This window comes from Asterias amurensis, chromosome 11 (assembly GCF_032118995.1).
Source record: "Asterias amurensis chromosome 11, ASM3211899v1".
In the NCBI taxonomy this organism is placed as follows: domain Eukaryota; kingdom Metazoa; phylum Echinodermata; class Asteroidea; order Forcipulatida; family Asteriidae; genus Asterias; species Asterias amurensis.
Window position 1 is genome coordinate 9,779,317 of NC_092658.1, and position 14,227 is coordinate 9,793,543.

General features: G+C 40.4%; 2 protein-coding genes across 4 annotated transcripts in view; both read left to right on the top strand.

Moving 5' to 3' along the window:
• LOC139943814 (cytochrome c oxidase assembly protein COX19-like) overlaps nt 1-14,227 on the top strand; it is a 63,260-nt gene that overhangs the window by 20,087 nt on the left and 28,946 nt on the right. The gene's annotated exons all lie outside the window — the stretch shown is intronic.
• Nucleotides 1,821-5,023, top strand: LOC139944543 (uncharacterized). Of its 2 annotated transcripts, none has more exons than XM_071941588.1 (2): nt 1,821-2,083; nt 3,115-5,023. In XM_071941588.1, exons 1-2 carry the CDS (start codon nt 2,026-2,028, stop codon nt 3,600-3,602), a joined length of 546 nt encoding a protein of 181 aa, XP_071797689.1. In that variant the 5' UTR covers nt 1,821-2,025; the 3' UTR covers nt 3,603-5,023. The 2 variants fall into 2 exon arrangements, with proteins under 2 accessions (XP_071797689.1, XP_071797690.1); XM_071941589.1 differs by having other exon boundaries at nt 1,822-2,083; nt 3,118-5,023.

Consider the following 14,227-nt stretch of genomic DNA (forward strand, 5'->3'; position numbering starts at 1 on the left):
TAGCAGTATTGCTTGTGACCTGATCAGAAGAACAAAATATTTTGTGCAGGTGAAGTAGGTCACTGATGATTCTGGGCTTTGGTAGGGCTTTTGGAGTCAGTGGAATGCATTTTGTAACGTATGCTGACCGGACAGTTTTTATACCAGGACACGGTTCCGGTTACTCATCGTAGGCTCTTAGCCTAAATTATTTCCCTGCTGTTTTCCTTGTGGTTTCATGATTATACACTAAAATCGTTAAATTGAGCACTTATTTCTACTGAATAAAAGTTTCATTTGTGATATTTGAACACCCAATTAGTCATTTGAAACACCCCCGTTTTTGCAGTGATGCCTGATGGCAATCGTGTGAGTTTGACCATAGAGCTCTATGGTTCTTACCTAGGTGAAACCTCAAGAAATGGTAAACCTATATATACAAGTATTTAGGTGTTATTCATCGTGATAACTTTATTTGAAAAAGTAGGTTAAGGTAACATCAGTATTTTGGTAAATAGAAACATTATTGGCAGGCCGCAATTGTTGAAGTTGTTGTGAACCTTGTTTTAGTGATTGTCTGAGGGGCGGACACGCCCACTGACATTGTCCAGTCATCCGCAATTTGCGTGTTAAACTAATGAATATTGCTCTTTAAAAACAAATACATCAAAACTATAAACAAAATCAATGGTTGTGTGGGGGTTTCTGAATAAATATGTAACCTAACCTTTCTGCATTGTATTGAGGAAGAATATAGTGCACACAGGTGGACATGTTGACAACACCTTGTCACCACGTGGAGTGAACTGTCATGCAAATAAGCTGTTTGGGAAACACCATTATATGCCCTTACACAACACTGGATTGCTGGGTTCGACACAGATTTCTTTACACTCTGTAAACCCAATAAACATTAGCTGGAGAAGTTTGGCCTACGTGCAATATCTATGTGTTTGGGTTGTCACAGGCGACAGAATGGTCTTTTTGTAAAAATGTAGGCCGACAAGAATGTTTTTTCTGTCAAACTAAACTTTGCAACATGGTGTTATATGTATAACAATATGTGTGAATTCTTGTATAAAAATTTGAATTTATTTATTTTTAGTAGGAAATTAGGGCTCGATTTAATCCAGATTATCTTTTCATTTCATACAAGGGTTATTATTAAAATTATTTAAACAATATACATTCATTAAATTACACGTGCATTCAACATTACAAAGGGAATTGCACACATCGTACATGCATGTACTGACATATATGTATGTCAGTATTTTGTATACCACAGTGCTGTGTTGTGACATCATACTTGGCTGAGCAATTAAGATTGATGCACAGTTAAGATAACTCTTATCTCTCTGTGAAATCGACACCCAAGATTGAGTGATTATGGGGATAACCATAATATAACCTCGTGCCTGCAACCATATTGCTCTATGCTGCAACCGTCTTGTCCACCAGTGTTTGGTGTAAAAATGTCACACCCGTGCAGATTTCCATTGAAATAGATTACATTTTAAGTGTTGGTCTTGTGGTCTGAATAAACCCCGGTGTTGTTACAATATAGAAACCGAAAGAAACATTTTAAGATCTTAGTGTTTGCGGTGAGTAATTGAATTCTCCAGAAAAGCAACGATATCATTTTTTTGATTGACATCCAGGCGGCACGTTCTCACGGTCACCCACTTTGCCGTCCGCTGCTGTGATTGGCTGGGGGGTGACCCAACACTTTGCTGTCATTGGCTTAGGGGTCGACCCAATACCCCGGACGTTCAGATGAAATAACCAGTGCGGTTTTAAGCTTGTAAACACTTTTCCCTTACTCCCACAAAGGGGCTTTGTGTGCGTTAGGTGATAAACAACCAGGGACCTGGGGACGTAATAATAGTATAAAAACTCTGGGCAAAACAATTTTAGACCCAGAAGGACACTACGCTCGATCGAATTCAGAAACTGGTAAGCTGCTCGACACTTCGTTATCAACAACTCTCAGTTAAAAAGTTTGCAGAGATTGAAAGTGATTCAAGTGATTGAAAGAAGACGAAAATGAAGTCACAATTAGCTCTCCTCTGCTTGGCATCATTCGTGGTCGCCGTACGTGCGGGTGAGTTTCGTTTCTTGTATTTTATTTATTTACATTATGGAGGAAATCAGAAATATCTTCCTACATGTTTACATTCAGGGGTTTTTTTTCTGTAAGAGTACCGATGAGTTTAACCTTATAAAAGGTGATGGTTTAACTCCACATTGCCAGTAGAAGCACCTGTCGAGAGCAAAGAATGAACTTTCAATCATCCTTTTCATTTTTTTTTTAGAAAAGTATGCTGCCGAAAAAAGTGAAAAACTCAAATTTTATTGGACGAGTTTGAATACATAATACAGAAATTGTCTTTTCGATGTGTCCATGAATAGGATGGTAGTTGATCGTTGAAACCAGCTTGCAAATAATGTGAGGCCTTTTCACAATACCTTAAAATTATCGAAGTTGTACCATGGAGAAAGAACTAAATAATTATATATGGAATGGTTATAGGGACGTCGAAACGAGGATGGTCACATACTTAAGTATTTGTTTTTTTCTTTCTGGATCTCGGTATGACTAAATAACTATGAGGTTATTTACCTCTCTCGTCTCGGAGCAATGTTGCTTTGAAAATTACCGATTATGTGTAATCAAAGGGCAAATAATTGTTGAGTTCTCGTCTGAATTATACTCTAACGTGACATGTTATCACGTCGGGCTAGTTACAACGATCGTGCATTAACCTTATTCAAGGTTTGCCCTTATATGTTCAGTGAATGGCTAGCATATGAACACTGTTATCTTGTCGTTTCATTAGTTAACATAGTTTTGTTTTTCAAGTGAAATAGGGATGAGTTTCAACACTGAATTAGCAAGCTGGACAACTTGGAGTCAATTTGACCGGTCCTAATGTTGTTTTTAAGTTTTTATTTTATTTTTTACTATAGGCTTACATGCAGCGTTTGGGGAGAGGCCTAATTATGAAACCACATCCCAGTCTAATCGGGGCTCACTTAATCGAAACTTAATTGTCAACGAGCATCAAACCAGTGTGTGTGTTCGTTTTCAAAATGCTCGACTAATTTGGCTTATGTTTTTATCTTTTCTCGAAGAAGTAAAAGTTGACCAACCCAACTTCCCAGATGGCGTAACGGTACCAGAGCCATCTCCACCAGCCCAAGACGACCCTGCCGATACTCTTGAGGATCTGGAGAAAGAGATCTTCGAAGACGTCGCCCTGGCCGAGGAGATGTACCCACGACGCACCCACACCTCCCCGAGAAAATGCTGCAAGCTCGGCAGGCAGGTCGCTGAGAATGGGCTCTTCTGCAACGCAGACCTGATGCAAGTCCAGAAGCGACCCAATGTCATCCACCGTAAGAAGATGAAGTTTCACGGCCCTGAGGTTCACGGCAAGACGGTATACAAGGACCTGATGCGCCGTGTGGAGAAGTGCTCAGCAGCCAAGGCGTCCAAGAGCATGTTCACGAAATGCTGCGAATGGCAGGAAGACATTATGGGTGATTTAGAGCAGTGCAAGACCCTACTTACTGGCACCGAGAGGAGGGAGTGCAGGAGGAGGGTGCAATCGAGACAGTAAAACTGTTACTACTTGCCAAACTGAACTTAAAAGACTATGCAAAATAAACTATTGCAAAATAAATGTGCTTTGCGAACTTTTGGTCTTCGTATGTTAATTAAACTATCGGGAACAATGTTCTTCGATTTAAGGGAGCAGAAACGAAACGGGTGCGATGTTATACCCCCCCCCCCCAAGCCCAAATACATTCTTGCAATTTCTTTGTGTTTTAAAGTAATGCTGAATTTCATTTTGTGCAAAAACATCGAGTTTATTGGTTCGTCACCGGTAGGCTTTGGCAAAAACCGTTGTGGCATTTGACCTGGTGTTTTTGTAAGCCCCGGTGAGCCTTTGCAACAACACACGACAACGAAATATAAAGTACCCCCACCCCTCCCCAAGGCAAATTTTTCTATGCAATTTGCGTATTCCCAGGGGTCGAATACATGCAAACAAGCAGAGCTCTAGGAGTACAAGTAAATCCTTCACATCAATATTTGCAGGTGATTTCTTAGTTCTGGCCTTGTTAAAGTCAATATAAAACGACTGAGTCTATTTACCAGCTTTACAAAAGGCTTAATCTTTAAGGAGCTCAATATTGATCTGATTGCTTTGTTCCTTCTGAGCGCCTATTTCTCCTTGGGACCTTATAACAGGCATATTGTAGTGAGAAGCCTAGTTTACTGGAGGGGGTTCACTTCCGTATTGATTGTTTTCTCCAAACTTTGTATTTAAACTAAGAAGGTTTTGCGTAAGCACGAAGCAAGGGGACATTCTGGGAATTTTGTTTGCCTCTCCCAAACCCGGTTGTATAATCCTACCCATCTTATTCTTCAGCTGTTAGCATGTTCCTAAAAGTTATACATTTCCCCAAATAAGCAAAATTTATATATATTTTTTTCTGTATAGCTGTGGATATGTTTAATAGAATACTTTGTATATATTAAATGTACATATTATTTCGCTTATATTATAAGTCATTCAAACAGTATTAGAAAGGGGTGTTGCTGAAAGTTGATTAGCCTTTCGTCGAGGCTTTCGTTGCTTGTGGTCGAAGATGTGCAATCGTCTTGAAGGGGAGACTACATGAAGTGTGGTCTTACATTCCAGTCACTCTAAGCTACGAAGGCCCTGACGAAATGGGAGGGCACTGGCGACTGATTTGTCGGTAACATTTTGTTTCATGGTATACATGTAGTTTGACTGATGAGATGTTTAATGTAATTCTGGGACCTTGCAGTCGTCTTCTACTTTTGTTTCATTGATATTTCAAAATTGTTGATAAGTTCTGGAGTCGGGGTTCTTCCTTTTGGTTTTTCTTTCGAGCGTATTGTACGGGATAATAAAGTACGTTTTTGTAAAAGATTGTAAATAGTATAAACAAGTTAATTTTGTATAGATTAAAAATGCTAATGAAAATAAATTATTTGTGTGGCATGCAATTTGACCACATTGAAATAAAAAAATACTTAAAGATTTCTTTCCTTTACATTTACCCCTTTGTCAATAAGCCATTTGCGAGTATCTTAAATTTGAATGCCTTTAAGACTTGCTAGTTCCATGACACATGTTGCTGCTTTAAATTTGAATTCCTCCTACTAGAGTATTGTTCGCTTGGTTCAAGACAACGCAGGCTCAGTGTCTTCAAACATTGGATAATGGCTAATGTCATTTTCTTGAAATACTTTTCATAACAAGTTATGCCGTCTCGTAATTTGGATGAAGGCACTTTTAGAACCCCGTAGAAACCATGCTGAAGACGGAGCAAAAATCGCACGAGTCGTACTGGGGGTGTCTTCATAGTTTAAGTATCTTCTCACAAATTCATCTCTAAGGACGGTTAAACGAAGTAACTTTTCATTAATTCATCACAAATGACATTTAGGCTCTATTGAGGTGTCAAGAAGGCATAAATCACTGAATTAAAAGGAGAATCAACCTAATATTTGTGGCACCGAGTTCAAAGCCATTCAACCGTAGATTCTCTATGGTCCTTTTATTTAAAAATCCATTGGAGTGTGATGATTAATTTTCTCGACAGTAAATCCAAACCCTCTTTGTTAGAAAACCCACTCGCAAACAAAAATCAGAGTAAGGCAACCCACTCAAGTTCATGCTTTTTTGTCAAAATTGTTTATAGCATTGTTTTCACTTGACGTGTTCTTTTGCTAACAGTTCGCTGTACTGTTTATTCACTCTAAACAAAAAGGGGGACACACAAAAAAAGTAACCTTTACTCTGGAAAGTAAAGGAAAACACTTTCAAAGAATGAAGGTAAACAGTCGTAGGGTAAACCTTTACAATTTTCACAAACAGAGAGGGCGCTCTTACTTTCTTAGATCGCTCGCTCACTTCTTTCTTTTTTAATTTCGCCAACAGCCGAAGACCCGTTTGTTTTTGGTTTTCTTTTTGCTATTCACCGAGCGACTGTATTATTAATGCAGCTCTAGTAATTACAAAGACCTGCAGTATAGTTAGACAATATAGTAAACTATTTGTTGTTATTCCCTTAAACACAAAATAAAAACATCTTTGTTTATTTTTCGATACAAAATGTAACCATGGGGGACAACGTTCTATTCTGTTATATTATAATACATTGTTATTACATTATTATTATTAAGATATGTTTGTGTTTGTATAATTCTTTGAACTATTAATAGTCAGGCAGCTTATGACCATATTTGAGATGGATGTGGACGTTCCGGACAAAAGCACCAAATTTTGTCCACGTGGTCCTTATTACCTAAGCTTTGCATTTTTGATAGGAACCACCTCACCAAGGCGTATTATGGCGGCCATCTTGGATTTCCAAGATGGCCGCCATTTAAAAACCTGTTTTTGCTAGTATCTCACCTCCTGAGTCACCTAGGATCACAATTATGGTGTCTAGATATACATTTCCATGGTCAAGGAATACATCTTCACCACTTAGAAAAGCAACAGTGCTTTATTTCCTTTGTATGGCGGCCATCTTGGATTTTTAAGATGGTAACCATATGAAAAACCCATATTTGCCGGTATCTCGCCTCCAAAGTCACATAGAATCACAAATAGTGTGTCCAAATATATATTTCCATGGTCAATGGATCCAACTGTACCACTCAGAAGAGCAGCAGTGCCTTCTTTTATATAGCGGCCATCTTGGGTTTTCAAGATGGCCGCCATATGAAGAAAACACATATTTTATCAATATCTCACCTTCTAAATCACTTATAATCACAATTATGGTGACCAAATATACATTTTCATGGTCAAGGAATCTAACTGTACCACTCAGAAGAGCAGCAGTGCCTTCTTTGTTTTGGGTGGCGGCCATCTTGGGTTTTCAAGATTAACGTCATGTGAAGAAAACCCATATTTTTTATCAATATCACACCTAAATCACTTATAATCACAATGACAATATGGTGACCTAATAATATACATTTTCATGATCAAGGAATCCAACTGTACCATTTAGAAGAGCAGTGCTTTTTTTCTTTTATGTAGTGGCCATCTTGGGTTTTCAAGATGGCCGTCATAAGAAGACAAAAACGTATTTGCCAATATATCACCTTTAAGTCACTTAGAGTCACAATAATGGCTTCTTAATATATATTGTTATGGTCAAGGAGTGCAACTGTACCACTTGGCAAAGCAGGCCATCGATCACTTTCAATATTGCTGCCAAGTATAAACCCATTCAATATCTCACCTCCTTCGTTCGTTGATCTGGATCACAAATTTGATATTTGACAACTTGGGTAATACCCCACCTAGTACAACTGCAAAAGGTTAAATTTCATAGCACACTGGTCCAGACGTGGCAGGTGATTTGATGGCATTGTCTTGGCCAGATAATAGTAGATCTGGGCCAGGTATGATGTTAGATCTGAGCTAGGTCTGGCAACACAAGGTGAGATGTTGTTAGATCTGAGCCAGGTCTGGTTACACCAGGTGAGCATCTAGTGCACATTCTTGATTGGCTGTCGAGAGTCCATGTCTCGGCTCCTTACAGAAGTACAGACTCAACTGTGGCAACTGTTGATGTCACCGTGGAGACCTCACTCGCCTCATGCCATGAAGTGCCTTCCATGCCAAGACTCTCCTTACTCTTAAACTACTTATTGTACAGTATGATACGTCTAGTGACCTTAAACATGTAAATGAAACAAAAGAGGGGTTGAGCCAGAAGAGAGGCAATGGAGATCCCCAGATTATAAGTTGTTGCAGCATGCAACACGAGTTGCCTAAAAGATTGGAGTGACAGCAGAGTGAAAAAACCCACACATTCCAGTGACTGAGGATGGACTCTCGTTCGAAATATTGGCTGGAGTTCTGCAAGGCGACACGCTGGCTCCATTTTTATTTATCATTGCACTTGACTATGTCCTGAGACGAGCCCTCAAAGAACACGAGGATCTAGGCTTCACCATCACCCCAAGAAAGTTTAGAAGAATCGGCCCAGTGACCCTCTCCGACCTAGACTTCGCAGATGATATAGCCCTACTGTCTGACAACATCATAGAGGCGCAAGAGCTACTCAGCAGAGTTGAGTCGGAGTGTGAGAAGGTTGGTCTCCATCTCATTGCCAAAAAGACGGAGTATATGGTATACAACATTGGGGATCATGCTCCGCTAAAAGACCTTAGGAGGTTCATCACTAAAGGAGGTGGACGACTTCAAGTACCTCGGCTCCACGATGCAGAGAACAGAGAAAGACATCAAAGTCCATAAGGCGCTTGCATGGAAAGTCCTCCATGACATGAAGAAGATCTGGACATCTCAGCTCCCAAATGGTTTAAAGCTGAGATTCTTTCATGCGGTAATAGAAATCATCCTGCTGTATGTGTGTGAGTCTTGGACTCTCAACAAGGCGATGACCAAATCTATCAGTGGTTGCTACACCAGGATGCTACACCAGGATGCTACAGATGGCACAGAATGTCTCCTGGAGGGATCACATCACCAACCTTGAGCTGGTCACTGTCTACGGCACCCAGAGCTACCAGCCAATAAAGTCATCGTGTGGGAGCCCACTCACGGCAGGTGCGGCCCTAGAAGACCCACCAAGACTATGCTAAAGACCCTGCTTGAAGACGCAGAAGTAATCAACAAGGAGGAGCTAATCAGCTGTATGCAGGATAGAGTTGTGTGGCGTGTCAGACATAGAGCCTGACTCAAACATGCTGCAACGCGACAACTTGGGTCGACTGAGTGAGCGAGTGAGTGAGTGAGTGAGTGAGTGAGTCTCGATGATGACAGCCAATTATTGGTTCCTGTGTGGACTTTTTTACCTGGTGCTTTCAAGGCCTTCATTAAACCTTAAAACTCCCAGATGGCCACCATAAAAAAGAAAACATTGCTGCTGTTCTATTTGTATGCATTAGCCATGCAAATGTATGTATTTGACGTGACTTATAGGTTACATGTAGATCTTGAAAACCCAAGATAGCCACTATATATAACAAAGAAGGTACTGCTGCTCTTCTGAGTGGTACAATTAGTTTCATTGACCATGATAATGTATATGTGGTCACCATAATTGTGGTTATAGGTGATTTAGAAGGTGAGATATTGATAAAATATGTGTTTTCTTCGTATGGCGGCCATCTTGAAAACCCAAGATGGCCGCTATATAAAAGAAAGAAGGCACTGCTGCTCTTCTGAGTGGTACAGTTGGATCCATTGACCATGGAAATATATATTTGGACACACTATTTGTGATTCTATGTGACTTTGGAGGCGAGATACCGGCAAATATGGGTTTTTCATATGGTTACCATCTTAAAAATCCAAGATGGCCGCCATACAAAGGAAATAAAGCACTGTTGCTTTTCTAAGTGGTGAAGATGTATTCCTTGACCATGGAAATGTATATCTAGACACCATAATTGTGATCCTAGGTGACTCAGGAGGTGAGATAATGGCAAAAACAGGTTTTTAAATGGCGGCCATCTTGGAAATCCAAGATGGCCGCCATAATACGTCTTGGTGAGGTGGTTCCTATCAAAAATGCAAAGCTTAGGTAATAAGGACCACGTGGACAAAATTTGGTGCTTTTGTCCGGAACGTCCACATCCATTCGCTAAGCTGCCTGACTATAACCCGACCTTTGCAACACCCCTAATCATTAGCAGACCATAATATAAGCAGACTGAAATACGCAATGGTCAACTAAACAGAAGCATGGGTTTTGTGCTCAGTGATAATAACAGTAATACCGATAAATTCTTCTTCTTTGTATTATTTTCTGATTTGTATGTATGAATTTTTGTTTTTTGTCAGCGGGTGGACGTTATCCGGTTAACACTCGATGGTGCCATTGGACACCGTTTGTAAGAAATGTTGTCGAACTAGGTCCCGGAAGTTTGAATACTTGCACAGTCTATTCCATAGAAATGGTTACCTTTCTTGTTCATTTCATTTCATGTATCTGTGTACTTTCCGGTAGGCCTTTCATGGTCATCATAGAGTATAGGGCAAAGTGGCACAGAGCGCTCCCTGTACTTCTAACGTGTGACCCAGATGGTAACATGTGCGGTACGGTGTGTTGATAAAGGCCAACCAATTGCATGATCACGAAAGGTAGCTAAGCACACAATAAAATGTTGCTTGCCAGAATAAAGATACCAGCCAAACTATACCATGTCACATGAACAATGTTTGACTGGTATCCTACACTTTTCTGCTAAGCAGAACATTCCTTAGGCAATATTTTCTGCTTTATAAGCAGCTCAATGAAATTGTGCCCAGATTTCGCAAGAAGATTCGCACGTCCCCCATCATCAAACCGGATAAATAAGACTCAGCACGAGAGGGCGCACTACATTGGACCTCTCAAGTTGCTTGCTGAAGTTGTGTTCCTCCATGGTTGAAGTAAACTCTAGTAACCTTGACTAACCACAGTCCATTCATTCAAAAATGATGAGCATTGCACAAATCAGCACCATGGTGTGACGTAAACATTACGAGCCATCGACTCCTAAAAAACCTTGATTTCATTACCAATGAAAAATGTAAGAAATGTAAACACGGGGTGCAATAACCCCTTATTATTGCCATCTGATTTTCTTGGAAACCAGTCGGGGTCTTACCTAACGGGTTGAGGTTCTCACCTTACGGGGTGAGATGAGGTGCTTGGACGGTATACGTGCAGATGTAACCGTGTTCAATATATATGGTTCAATCTTGAACTCCCCAGTGAAGTTATTTCATCACATCAGTGAAGAAGTAAGAGTGGGTGGTTGAACCATGGTTGAACTTTTAGCAATCTGTGTAAAGAAAAATGGTTTATGTAGTCAATAACGTTCACTTTGGGCTGTGAAAAGACTTCACGCTTGATCAAAAAGAAATTATAGAATTTGTTGAATTTTTTTCTCGAGCAATTTTGATCTCTATTATTCTTGTTGTCAATACTGCATCAATCAATGCATTTACGGGGTTTGCCCACATTGAATGAGGTCTGCCATTTATAGAAAGCATACAATACATATTTTGAACGTGACATGGTTGTATGAGTAAGTGGCCTATTGTAGCTACTTATTGTAAAATAACGAAACTAAAAGTTGAAGTTTCCCTTTGTATTACATAACAACAGGTTGATGTGAACGTTATTTCTCAACTAGGCAAAATCTTACCGATTGTATCAATAAAGAAACTACAACGTCAGCTGGGAAAAATAAGCCCACCTATGAATTCGCTCTGAATGGCTCTTTAAAAAGAGTGGTGGTTATTCAGAGGAGTTTTAGAGGGGTTTCACTCCAGGACGGAGTGAACAAATCACTCAAAAAGATGCAAACTTCAATCTTAAAGAGTTGAAGAACACTCGAAAAAAGACTTGGCCCTCACAATCTCTGCAAAGAGTTTCACTCTTTTGCATTAGAGAGTAGGGCATGCGCTTCCTCGAGCTTGCTTGGGGACAGCGGTTTTACAACATAGCACATAGACTCTGGAATTCACTTCCTGGAGACCTCAGACAAATTCACAACATCACTCAATGTTCCATGCCTGCTTTCCCAACAGTTTAACAACACTTAAACTTAACTTCTACTTGACCGGCGCCTTTGAATGGTTTACAGGAAAGTGCGCCTTTAAAAATACTGTGTCATTATCTCTTTTCCTTTAAAAATGACTCATGAAACCAAACTCACATTATACATTAACCACAAAAACATTGCAAAACCACATTCTAAGAGATGTCTACGTGCAATAGCTGACCCCCTCCCCCCACCGCAATTCATCACAACCCCATGATGCACTCATCGAGACACATACGAGTGTGACGACACAGATTGCGCCACCTGAAAACACCCACATGCCCTCAAAAGGTGGCCATCTTTCATCGTCACCGTTCATATAGGCCCTTTTCGAAACCACGGCTTCAGCCCCGGATTCGGCTCAGGCTAACTTTGCCCCCGCGATTGTTTCGACATAATGCGCGTGCTTTGCGTACGCGTTCTTCAGGGCTTTAGACGAGAGGACGGAGCCTGGAGCCAAATCCAAAGCCAAAGCAGTTGATTCGAAAAGAGCCATACTCTGTCCTGTTCATCTCACGCCGTTTTGCACACGGAAAACATCACACAAAGTCAAGTGGTCGCTGTGTTGCCATGTCAATCTGTCTTCACCCTCAAGCAGTAAACAAACGCTGTGTACGGAATCTACCAACAGTGTTTGTAAACATTCACATTCTTTCCCCTTGTTATTTTTTTTTTTGAGTGACAGCTTGTTTTTCCCAAAAAGAAATCCTTATTTTACTTCATCTTTCCACGAACAATTGATGAGGCACTCGTATTTTCCGACAGCGGGAGAAAAGTTGGGTGTCTTCAACGTTTCTCCCACGGTTCCTTCATCCATGTGTAAAATCCGCAGAAAGGGCGAAACTACACGATTGAGTGCTTAAAATTATTCTTGAACCGTAGCTGGGGTGGATTTCACAAAGGTAGTCCTAACTTAGGACTAGTCCTAAGCTATGCGAGATAGGACTGGTCCTAAGTTAGGACCAGTAATACATCCTTACTTAGGACTGGTCCTATCTCTTAGCATTGCCTAGGACTGCATAAGTTAGGACTACCTATGTGAAATCCACCCTGAGGTGGATTTCACAAAGAGTTAGGTAACAGATATCATAAACATACAGCTAGTCCTAAGTTAGGACGGGTAACTCGTCCTAACTCGAGATAAGACTAGTCTTAACTCTTTGTGAAATCCACCCCATGGAGTTTTGTGATTTCCCTTGCCAGCATTAGGGAATGTGTAAGTTTGGTAAATGGCATACAAACTTATCTTGTTAGAAGTGTACAGCAGATTTCGATCAGTATAACGCATTTCGAGAATTATATCAACTTCTAAGTAATGTGGTTATAGGAAAATATATCAGTTGGTATCTCCCAAATGTTGAATCTGAGAAACGTTACCGTCGGAAACGTTTCTCAGATTGTATTCCAATTACGGATTATTCTTCGTTCGTAGACATTATCGCTCCGGATTTTCGGCAATAATTGTCTTTAAAAAACGCTACCACCTTTTGAAATTAAATTGTCACATGTTATTTGTATTAAATATATATACAATTTCAATAGGATTGAAACAATCGTACGGTTCCAAAAACTATACGTTAACAAATGAACTCAAAAAGTGAGTTCGGTTTTCAATTGGGCGGATGGCGTAACTACTCTTAGTGTTATGTTTTTCCCCAAACTATTTGACCGTTGGTTATTTTGCTTGTGTGGGTTTAGCGTAATCCCGATCCGGGAAATCCCCTTGACCCTCGGATTACGTGTACTCAACACATGCCTGATTATCACTTGTCAATTCTATATCCGGATCCTTGGATTTAAAAGGGTGATGACAGATGACATCAGCCAGTGAAACAACGTACCCAGTACACATGTACGTTGTTTTCCCATGGTTCTACCGTCTTTGGGGTCCGTTTGGGTGGTGGTGGTGGGGGGGGGGGGGGATTCTGATTATGACAGAAGGGTTTTCTTTCAGAAAGGGCTGGAATGATTCTATAATCCGAACATAATTATGTATTGTGTATTGATAATACCATGCCCGACATATGGAGGGTGTGTGTCCCCCCCACCCTGCCCCCTCCCCCACCCTAGTCCCCCCAAAAAAACTTAAGAATATTTAATTTACTCGCTACTTTATGGAGACCGAGAACAAAACAGAAAAGGGAATTCAAAGGGTATCCAATTTTAGTGGAAATCTTTAAAGACAAGGGCCGGTGTTTAAGGGAATTGTGTAAACAAAGTCTAGGGATCTTCTGCCATGAGACAAGGGAAAGAACACTATACATACCTACACTCTTTCCCTCTTCCCAAGAAATAGCCCCTCCCCCTCCAACCCCATCTAATAAGATCCTCGTAAGAATTCCTGAGATTCCCAGATCGCACGAAGACGTGATAGGATGGGATACACCATGACACTTATCGAGCACATGGTTGTATACCATTGAATTCAAACACTTGTTCGACATTGTTGTGTTGCCACCATGTATGCAAAACTTTGCATGGTGGAAATACGATATAGAAAGATTTGCGGTAACACAATGTAATGACTATCTCTAATGAGTTGGGGTGGTTCTGAAAAGAACCGTTGGCTTCAACTCGACGTTTCGATCAGTATGCTCTGATCGTCTTGTGGAGAAAGAACCGTTT

What these genes read in the sequence shown, in the direction of transcription:
- LOC139944543 (XM_071941588.1), top strand. Translation starts at nt 2,026, where the DNA reads ATGAAGTCACAATTAGCTCTCCTCTGCTTGGCATCATTCGTGGTCGCC. An exon ending in CGTGGTCGCCGTACGTGCGG is followed by an intron (nt 2,084 to 3,114) that starts GTGAGTTTCGTT and finishes CTTTTCTCGAAG; the next exon opens with AAGTAAAAGTTGACCAACCC.